Source organism: Cnephaeus nilssonii (genome assembly GCF_951640355.1).
Source record: "Cnephaeus nilssonii genome assembly, chromosome: 22".
Lineage (NCBI taxonomy): Eukaryota > Metazoa > Chordata > Mammalia > Chiroptera > Vespertilionidae > Cnephaeus > Cnephaeus nilssonii.
In genome coordinates, this window is record NC_137093.1 from 22,933,522 (window position 1) to 22,944,206 (window position 10,685).

General features: G+C 56.2%; 1 protein-coding gene across 5 annotated transcripts in view; it reads left to right on the forward strand.

The window, feature by feature from the left end:
• The window catches only part of KIAA1671, a 142,197-nt gene extending 135,615 nt beyond the window's left edge, over positions 1–6,582 (forward strand). For 2 of the 5 annotated variants that reach the window (XM_079762599.1, XM_079762600.1), the window contains exons 11-12: positions 836–918; positions 2,125–6,582. In XM_079762599.1, the coding sequence (XP_079618725.1) occupies positions 836–914 (79 nt within the window). In that variant the 3' untranslated portion in view covers positions 915–918; positions 2,125–6,582. The remainder of the gene's footprint in view (positions 1–835; positions 919–2,124) is intronic. The other 3 variants (XM_079762601.1, XM_079762603.1, XM_079762602.1) reach the window with 3 other exon arrangements.
• Positions 6,583–10,685: the final 4,103 nt, after the last annotated feature.

Genomic DNA, 10,685 nt, shown 5'->3' on the forward strand with positions numbered 1-10,685 from the left:
GGGCCTGGTCTTGTGCCTCCACCATCAGACAAGGCTTGCTTGGTCTGCCCAGGGAGGCTCTCCTTCCTCACAGACCTCCCTCCTCCCCCTGGCAGGTCAGGAACTTCCCTGAGCCTCCAGGCTGAGCCCTCCAGGACCACATGGTCTGGAGCTTTCTCTGAGATCAGCATAAGTCAGGTCTTATGTGTACGAGATAGATAGATAGATAGATAGATAGATAGATAGATAGATAGACAGACAGACAGACAGATAGGATGTTGCAGTTTGAATCCCAAAGTCAGTCTGTTGGCAGAATTCCCTCTTCTTCAGGGGAGGTCAGTCCTTTTCTATTAAGATCTTCAACTGATTGGGTAAGGCCCACCCATAATATGGAGGGTAATCTGCTTGGCTCAAAATCTCCTGATTTAAATGCTCATCTCATCTAAAAAAAAAATACCTTCACAGAAACACCTGGAGTGATGTTTGACCGTGTATTTGGGTACCATAGCCTAGCCACGTTGACACATAAAATGAACCACCACAGAATTTACATGTGTGAGAGATGGCAGGATAAATGGATGGAGATAATTTCATATAAGCATGACGGGATAGCTGCAGATTATTTCATAGAGTGGATGTGCCAGGGTTTATGTAACATTCCCATTGTTGGGTGCTTTGGTTAATTGCAGTTTCTTGCCTGTCAATCATGTGAGCATGGGCATGTTGGCCATCTGTGAGTGCCCTGCTCAGCGTCCACCTTGGCACGGCAGAAGGAGAGTCGGGTACCTCACAGCGCTGCCTGCAAGGTGCCCTCGTTCTCACTCACACTTGACTCTCCCTGGCTTTGTGGTTTCAGATCAGGAGAGACCTCGCCCCAGTGGCTAAAGGATCTGAAATCTAAGAAGAGGCAAAGCCTGTATGAGAATCAAGCTTGACCAGGTAGGAAGGGCTCTGGTGGGGGAGACCTGGACGGAGCCTGCAACGCAAGGGATAGGGCGGGGAGGCACAGGTTCAGAGATTTGGGGTGTTGTACCCTAGGAGGGAGAAGGAAAACTGTGGGTGTGGGTGCTCTGGTTCCTGTAAAGGTGTGGCAATGCCTGCTTCCTCTTAGGGGTACGGTCACAGCTGGACCACTCCTAGGGGGGGTAACCTAGCCTTGGCTGGCCCTTCTCCTGCGTCTCCGTCCCCGTTTATAGCATGAGAGAGCAGGACATCGACGATCAGCTTAATCTGGAAGGTTCCCAATCTGCATTTATATACTCCCTGTATAATTAAAAATGAATTTGGAAAAAAAAAGATTAAAAAAACACAAACGATTTGATATAGCCTGGTGTAGGTCCCGAACAGCTGAACACCTTGGACTTTAGTTTCCCCGTCTGTAAAATGGGCTGACAGCACCCATGTGGCCCAGTGGTTCAGGAGCTCCCTGCAAATGCACCTCCAGTGCCTCCTGTGCATCCTCAGGATGGGAGCACACGGCCCACGCCCAGAAAAACTGGCTCTGAGAGGCACAGCACAGCAGACCTCTGCCTGCCTCCCTCCCCGCCCCCGCACCCCCGCCTCCCCTCCGTGTCCACAAGTGGAAGCCGGAGCCCTCTGACAAGGAAGCATCTACCTCTCAGAGGCCAAACCTGCCTGCGTGGATTTAATGCTGCTTAGGCTGTCGGGAGAATACTCTTTCTATGAATACCCGTACGTGACACTGCAGGCATGTTGTGTGCTTGCTTATGGGCTGTTGCATATATTATGCAATATTTATGTATTTATATATATGCATATATGGGTATGTATTTGTGTATCACAAACCCCAAAAAGAATTCTGAATTCTGCATGAAGCTGTGCTCCGGGGTTTGGATGAGGGATGGAGCCTGTTTGGGTATGTTTCGAGCTGTGCACGAGATATCTCAGGCTCCAGTCACCCACGTGAGGATGCTGAGGCTGGAACCCCGACTTGACTCAGTTTCACCTCCATTCCACCGCATCCAGCCGCCTGCCACCTTCCTCGTCCCAGCCCTTAAACAGCAACAAACCCCACATCATCCTTCCCAGCCTGCGGCCTGGGGCGTGGCCGTCTTGGGGAGTCCCAGCAAAGGTCCCGAGGCTGAAGCTAGAGAGTAACTGGGCCCCTGTCCCCCCTCCTGACAGGGCTCTCCCTCCTCTCCAGACGGGGACACCGCACGTCTAAAGAACAGAAGCCTTAACTGTCAGACCCCCAAGACGAGGCCACGTGCTGCCGTTCCCTCCTGCACAGCGGTCACCTGCCTGGGCCCCGCCTTCCGGTCAGTGCAGACACTGCCCGGGCTCCACCCTCAGCAGGCTCACAGGATGGACCAGATCGGACCGGATCAGGCGGAAAGGCTCCCTCTTCACGCACCTGCACACCTGCCAGACAACACTTCAGGCTGGGAAAGAAGCCAGGCTGCCCAGAAATGTCCCTGTTGGCAGTTTTGTTGCGGTTTTTAATGTAAAAGTGCATTTCCGCCCACGTAAGCAGCAGCTCTGGGAGCACGGGTCGGTTCTGGAAAGCACCTGAACTGTGAAGCGCCTCCTCCCCTCCCAGGGCAGGTCTTCCCAGAGGAGGGAGGAGCCGCTCGTTTCCTGCTGGTGTGTCAGGCAGCACCTCCAGCAGGCGTCCTGATTGCTATTCGGCCAGTTCCCCCTCCCTCTCGGAGGCTCCGAAGTTCCGATGTTAAGGGTCCCCTTCCTGTGTTGATCCTTCCACGGGGCTGTGCGCATAGCTGACCTCCTTTCTTGCGTGTCACGTTTGTTTGCTGTCGAAGGTGATAAAGCAATAATGCAGCCAGTTTCCCTCTAACACGGACATGTATATACGTTTTCACATTAAGGAACCGGAGGGAAGAGGCGTGGCTGCTTGGCCGGGAGTGTCTGATCATCTCAGGTTATCTTGTCCCTATCCGAGCTTTTTGTAAAAATTCCGATTGTCACCCTTGTGTATAGCTCCCTGGTTTCTTTCCCTTCTGAGCTCTGGTTTCTGTGGAGGGACCTTTGTCCCTTGGCCTCCAGGTTCATAAGCTGCAGCCCCTGGCAGTGCCTTTCCTACGGGGCCGTCAGACCCCGCCTGGGGTTTCCCCGCGTGGATTTCCATCATGGCCTGCGCTACAGGGAAGAGCTGGTCCGCAGTGGCCTCGCTGAGCAGATGCAGGGATGAGGGGCTCTTGTGTTTCTACTCACCTCTTCCTTTACCAACCCTCCCCCTGCATCCGCCATCTTTTTAGGCCCAGGTGAAGGGAAGGGGTCTTGCTGAAAGCCCTTCAGACTCCAGGCCAGGGACGCAGACAGAGCGCTGGATGCTGGGGGACGGAGCGGAGGTTTACCTGCCTCTTTCCCTTGCTGTCTCTCTGTCCTTCTCTTTGGAAATCCTCCACACCGGCCTCCTCCACCTGCGAAGCCCAAGGCCCCAGCAGACACCCCAGAGATGCCTGCTGGCCACCTGCCACGCCTGGAGTCGCCATAAACTGTGTGCCAACCTCCCCTGGGAGACGCCCTTGGTGAGGGAGATGTTTGGGCAGCTCCCAGGGTGGCCAGTGGTGGCCGAGGGGCCCTGGGGCTCAGTTTCCTCATGGACACAGAGACCGCGTTCTCTAGATGTAGACACATGCTCCCCACCCCACCCCCGCAACTCCCCAAAAGGTGAAAATCTTCATAAATCCCATTATTTGCAAATGGTGTCAAAACATACCTCCTTCCCAGCCACCTCTCCAGGAGTTTGTGTGTCTTCCCATCGCTCTTTTTGCATCATCTCCCTTTACCTCCCTCTCCTCCTGGGAGTGCGGAGTGGGTGGACAGCGGTCTTGTCTCTGGGTTAAGACAGCCTGTGCCCTGGGAGCGGTTCGCTTCAGCACCGCAGACAGTGACCGGAGTCGCCTTCCCTGAGTCCTGCGGGCTGAGCTCTGGCTGCTTCCTGATGGGCACTGGTTGGACCCTGTCGCCCACCCATCCTGTGGGTCTGGAAGCCTCGTGCATCTGTGTGTGGAGGTCTGGCCTTGCTTGATCGTAGCTGTACCCCTTCGTTCCCTGAGTAAGTGGTTGATCCGCTCTCTCTGGCCGTTGGGGGATTTAATTCCTCCAGGAACTGCTGGTTGACTTTTGTTGCTCGTGCTTTACAACAGCGTTGATGTGGTGGCTTTCCTGGTCAGGGGCCCCCTTGGGGCACTGCTCATTCCTTTCTCAGCTGCTGCTTTCTTTGTCCTGAAGGTGGGAAGGGCCCCTGGCACCATCTCAGGCAGAGGAAGTGGCCCATTCTGTCCAGGGAGTGGAGCGCACTCACCACGCACAACGCTCAGTTCTGAATTAGTCATGTTTTAGCCCAAGTTTACCCGACAGGAAAGAAAAACACTTGAAAAGGAGATCTTTTGCCTACCCTATCCTCCCCCTCCCCCCGGCTGGAACTAAAAGTCCAAACTGATTCCGTGGTGATTGAGACACAGAGTCCACCCCTTTCAACTGACTAGGCAGACCCTGAGCATTCTCCCACCTTCTTTCCTCTCCTGCGGCCTCCTCTCCATGCAGAGCAGACAGTCACAGTGGGTCAGGAGGGACCCACCAGTGCAGCCTCCCCCCGCCCTCCGCCTCAGGACCCCCTGGGGTCAGTGCATCAAGGCTAGAAGGATTGACGTCCAAGCCTGTGCAGACGGCTGGGCCAGTGGGGTGTGTGCGTCTCCTCTTTCTAAACTGGGGGAGCTCTTTGGGGCAAAGCAAGGGTTTGTACTTTAGGTTCTCGGGTGAGCCTGGGTCATCTTTGGAAACCTGTCTCCTTTCACACGAACTGAATATGCCTTAATCATCTGTATGCAGTCAAGCCCCTGCCCCCCTCTCTCCTTCCTCCCCTGGGCCGTTGGCTCTCCTGGGTGAGAGTCTTGCACAGAAAGCCAATTGCTACGGATGCACCATCTCAGCCACCTCTCTCCCCCCTCCCTCCCCCCTCCCTCTCCACACACACCCTTTGACCCTTTGCGCATCCGCGTCTTGACAGGTGGCCTCTTGACCAGTCCGTGTGTTCCCCCAGTGGAGCCCCTTCCTCGGGGTCTCTTGTCTGAGGAGGCAGAGGCCTCCGGCCTGTGAACTTCCCGGCACGGCCTCCGGCATCAGTGCTGCGGAGAACGACTTGGTGCCACCAGAGAAAGGCTGGGGCCGCGAGACCTCGCGGTGTTCGGGGTGCTGGGGATGGCGGCCTCAGGGTGTCTGGGGTTTGGGGCAAGGACAGTCAGATGGGGATGTGTTCCAGGGGGACAAGCCACGTCCTGTGCTCTCAGACAAATGTGTTTTCTTCTGTGCATCCCGGGAAGTGAGGCCAACGCCAGGTATTGCGAAGGAGAGACTAGACGAGGCCCAGGCCTGAGATCCTAGTAAACCTTCAGAGGCTGCGCAAGGGGTTTAGGAAAACCCTTGGCGTCATTTCTCAAAGGAGCTGCCCCTCCTGGTGCTGAGAGCTGCCTTGTCCGTTCACGCTTTTCCATTTCCCACCAGGGCACCCCGGGCTGCCCAGGCTCCGGGCATAACTGCAAAGCTAAATGTCCGCAGGGGTGCGGGCGGGTCACCTGCAGAACGAAATGCTTTCTTAAAGGTGACTCGGGCCCACGCGGAAGACAGCGTCCACCCACAGCGTCTCCCCCTCAGCCCCTGCGGTCCCTCCCACGAAGCCCTGTCCCTTAACACAGGAAGCTGGATATCGGCCGCCTTTGTATGAACTAGCGTGCGGGGTGGGCCTGCGGGGAGGGGAGGCGGAGAAAGGCGCTCTCACTGGGCCATTCCAGCCCCCCTCGGAGCCGTGGCAGTCACTTCCATGACAGACAGACTGTGCCTTTCCTCCCGGGAGCAGCAGCCGCCAATCGGACAGGCACGTTCGGACCAGCGCTGGTGGCGTTGCACCCACGCAGAAATACGATGCCGTTGTCTACAGAAGAACTTGAGCCTTTTTAACGATCTCACTCCACATGGCCTTACAGATCCTGTAAATAGGGGGCTGACAAAAGTAATATATTGTGTTACGGACGACATTTTGTACTGGGCTGTTTCCTAAATCAAACCAATATTTAGAAGTCAAGCACTTCCCACCTGATTTTGATCCTCGAATGCTTTGTAAGACGGGGGAGTGGAAATATATATACAGAGACTGTGTATTTTCCTAGCCTTTCTTCCGGGGCCCTTCGTCGGAGAGTTGAGTCACGACAGAGAGGGAGCCCCAGTCGGGTGTGCAGGAAAGTTAAGCTCCTACCCGCTGGCATCCTCGCAGTTGCCTTAGAATTTGCCAGCCCTGGAGTTCTGCACGGGAGGAGGCGAGAGGCACTTTATCCAACCCCAGAGGGAACCTCGAATCGTGTAACTGACAATTCACCCAGAAAAAAGCCTATATTTTTAACATTGAAACCACGGGGCTCCCTGGACCTACCCAAGTATTGGACTTCGACAAGTGCTTTTATATTTTGTAACTGTAAAGAGTTTCATACGCACATCGAGAGCAGTTGGGAAGCCGGCCAACTGCCCCCAAATGAGATGACCTTTGCATGTACAGAGATGTTGCATTCAGACCATGAAAACAGAAATAAAGCTTTGGTGCAAGTTGCACTGCAGAAGTCGGTGTGTCCGTGTGCGAATGAATGGGCCCCAGGCCTGCACGCCTGCCACCCGCCGCGTCAGGCTCGTGTCCGTGCCGAGCTGGGGCCGAGCAGCGGGAGGGGGCTGGGGTCCTGGACACAAAGCTGGGTTTCCACTCAGCGTGGGGCTGACTCCTCATTCTGCCACCTCCTGGCGGTGGGACCTCCCTGAGCCTCGGTTCTCTGCGATGGGGTGGTGGTAGCCACATCAGAGCAAGAGTTTAAGGCAGTGGTTCTGGGTGCATGGAGCTCCCCGGGTGACTTCAGGCAGCGACAGGAGATGTTTGGTTGTCCCAAGGAGGGGAGGGGATGCTCCGGGCACCCAGTGGGTGGAGGCTGGGATGCTGCTCAGCATCCGACGTGCACAGGACGGTCCCATCACCAAGGATGGGACCATCCCGAATGGCAATCGTGCCGAGGCTGAGAACTCAGTGACATGCGGGTGCATAGTGAGTCCTCGGGGTCCTGAAGGGTCTGATGGGGGGGAGTCCTGCCCCCATGTAGGCTGCCCACCTCTGTCTTCCCCTTACACTCCTAGCAGGTGGTGAGTGCACCCCAAGTTACGGCGTCGGAACCCACTGCACTGTCCATGGTCACCCCAGGAAGGGCCCTCTCGGTGTGAACTGTCCGCAGTAGGCAGGGTCCTCAGAACAAGTGAGGCAGTGATAGGCTGTGCTGTGCTTTGCCGTCAGTCTGTCGGTGAGTCGGGTAGCGAGAAGGTTCTCCATTTCCAGACGAGGAGACTGTGGCTCTGAGACCTTCAGGAACTCACCCAAGGCCACACAGGGTCCTCTGTCATCCCAAGTCCTACCAACATATCAGGGATGGGGGGTAAATGGGTTTTATGCTGACATGAGGAATTTCACCAAAAATAACAGCAAAAGAAAACCCTGCTGGTTAGCAGTTTGTCCCTTGTTTTATTTATTCGATGGTCATTATTCAGTACCCATCATAGGCGAACGTAAGCTGTTAGGCATTTAAAAACGCATGGATCTATTTTGGTCATAAATAAGGTGACTGTCATTGTCACCTGTGTTTCTGTTGAGGCTAAAAGCCGGGCCCTGGAGCAGGCCAGCCCTCCCTCCTCTGCTGTGTATCCTGGGTGAGTGACTTCACCTCTCTGAGCTCAGTTTCTGAACCACCTTTGAAATAGGGATCAGAGTTCCTCCCCTCAGGGGGCTGGGTGAGGAGTAAACGCAGTGCTCACGAAGCTGGCACAGTGACTCGCACATAGTAGGTCTTCAGTAAATGGCAGCTGTTGTACAGACACGCTTTTTATATGGAGAAAATGAATCTTCGGTGGGCCTGCTACGGCATCCCACAGAAATGGGTGGGTCATTCGCACCCAGTTTTGAAGGTAGCTTTAAGGTGATAGGGCTTGAACTTCAGGCCACGTGGCATAGGGGAAAGCAGGAATTCGGGGGCCCCTCGCGCCAAGAACTGGAGCCTTTCCAAGGGTGTCATGTTGCTACAGGAAGATGGTGGCACTGAGGAGTCAGAGGAGGAGTGGGGGAGGTCACGGGGAAATTTACGCCCCCACGTCCCCCTCCTGGCGCTGTAGGGCTTCCCACAAAGCTGACAGGTCTGTCTGCCCCCAGAAGTCATGTGAGGCCATGGCTGAGGACACACAGGCACTGGAGCCTCATGGGGCCGTTATTGGAGTGAAACAGCCTGAACGGAATCGGGTGGACAGGCCGCTGCCTCAGCAGCCGGGTGTGCTGGGCTGTCAGACGCGCCCATAAGTAGGACGCGCCTTGTGAAGGCAGATTGTCTGCAGTCAGGTGCCGGCGCCTGTTCCTCCCCAGGCAACAGCAACAGGTTCATGCTGGAATAGGCGGGGTGGGAAAGCAGAGCTGCCCTAGCCCCCGGAGGGGGGGTCCCCATGGAGCGGGCAGGGCTGGCCCTGTCCAAACTGGGGGTCCACTGGAGGCTTGGAGCCGAGAGGGAGAACCCAAGACAGCCACCATGCCCAGCCATTGTCAGAGGGCAGTGCCGGGGTGAGCCCCTGGCTGTGCTGCGGGCAGGCAGCCTGCAAAGACGGGGCACAGATGGGGAAGGGGACTGGGCACATCTGGAGGCTGCCATGTCTTCTGAGAGCCCTCCCTGATCTGGACCAGGCCCTAGTTCCTGCTGAGACTCTGCACAAGCCGGACAGCCCGCCAACAGGCCATGCATCATTGGGCCTGTGTCCTGAGTATATGGGTCACGCAGCTGTAGCATGCCAGGGTGGGAGTGTGGGAGCCGTGGGTGGATGGTAGCCGGGTGTGGGGTGTAGGTATGGGTGCCTGTGGAGCGCTGTGGATATCTGAGATGGGCATATCACGCGCATGTGTGTGTGTGTACCCTTTGCATGTGCATTCATGTGCCTGTGCTGATAAACCAGAGAACAGTCCCATGTGTCTGTGTGTCTGACAATCAGGAGCACCTCCCATGTGACTACTGCTGGGCCTGTGCTGCGGCATCCCCGTAGGGATGAAGGGAAGCTGTCCATGTCTGTTTCTTTAAGAGGCTGGTATACAGCAGGTGCTCCATCAGTGTGTATGGAATGAATAACCAAATGAATGGAAACTGGGCTGGAGCAGGTGTCTACTAGTATATGTCTGTCTGTCTGTCCATCTCTCATCAGTCTCTGGTCTCCTCTTCATCGGGTCACCCAGCACAGGGCCAGGCACTGAGCGGGTGCTCATGGGATCTGGGGAATAGAGTAAGGAGGGAGCTAGAGGCTGCAGCCTGGCGTGTGGAGGTGGAAGTGATCCCTGCAGAGACCCCCGCAGCCTGCCCTCGACCAGGCCTGGAGGTGGTGTCTGCACAGAACCCCAAGAGCCCCGTTTGGGGGGAGCAGTTGAGTATGGGTGAAGGGCATGGGCTTCCCAGCCTCAGGGAAGTGGCCTCACCTCCCTGGGTCTTGGGGTTCCCCTCTGCAAAATGGAGCTCCTGATCCCACTGACCCATGGGAGGCCCATGGTAGGTGCTCAGTGGATGTTTGTTGAATGACTGAAAGTCTGGATGTAGGTGTGAGTAATGGCCACGTCCCCGGCAGCAAGGTCCTGTAGCTCATCGTCGAATGGACCTGGTGACCACTTCCTTTGGTTGAAGCAGAGGAGTTCCCGCGGAGATGGCTGGGCAGCCCGGGGCGCCGGAGCAGGCTGCCGCCGGCAGGAGCCACGGAGGCCTTGGGGGCAGCTATGAGGTACTGGGCCAGCAGGGGACCTGGGGGCTCTAGGCCAGGGCTGCTCTTGGGCCTCAGGGTGTACCAGCCTGCCGGGCTCTGGGCCGGGTCCACGCACGGTGACACCGGGCTGGCCTTGCCCTGCAGACCATCCGGCCCCTCCTCGGGGGAGTGCAGTGGTATCCACTGACCTCTAAGGGCCTTGGCGAGTCCCAGAGGCAGCTGCCCAGCGGGAAGGTGGGTGCCACGGCTGGGCCTCCCTGCCTCCTTTTGCATCTGTGGGCCTTGCCCTGTCCACACCAGTGCACGAGAGTAAAGAGCTGGCTGACTTAACAAACTCAGTGCCTCCACTTTATTTGCTGTGCAGCCCGAGACAAGTGACTTACCCTTTCTGAGCCTTCTATAAAAAGGCCAGCCTAGCCGGTTTGACTCAGTGGATAGAGCGTCGGCCTGCGGACTGAAGGATCCCAGGTTCAATTCCGGTCAAGGGCAACCGATGCCCTGGTTGTGGGCTCAACCCCCAGTAGGAGGCGTGCAGAAAGCAGCCAATCAGTGATTCTCATCTTTGATGTTTCTCTCTCTCTCCCCCTCTCTCTTCCTCTCTGAAATCAATAAAATGTATATATATAAAGGCCAGAGCAGACGTTCCCCACGGGCCTCCTACGGACACAGTGTGTGCTTCCAGGGAGGGAGGGAGGGGCAACACCTTCCTTTGCCTCTGCAGACCCTTCCTCTCTGGGCCTGGGGCAGGCGAAGGTCAACCCAGAGGTTGCAAACTGGTGGTTCATCTGTCCTGCTCAGGCTTTTAAAAATGGGGATATTTCACATGAAGGAAAATATAGATTTTTGGCCTCAATTGAAAAGTTTAGAACAGGGTCCACATTCCCTCCTGGCTGTAAGCAGCTTCCTTTCCCTACTGTCTT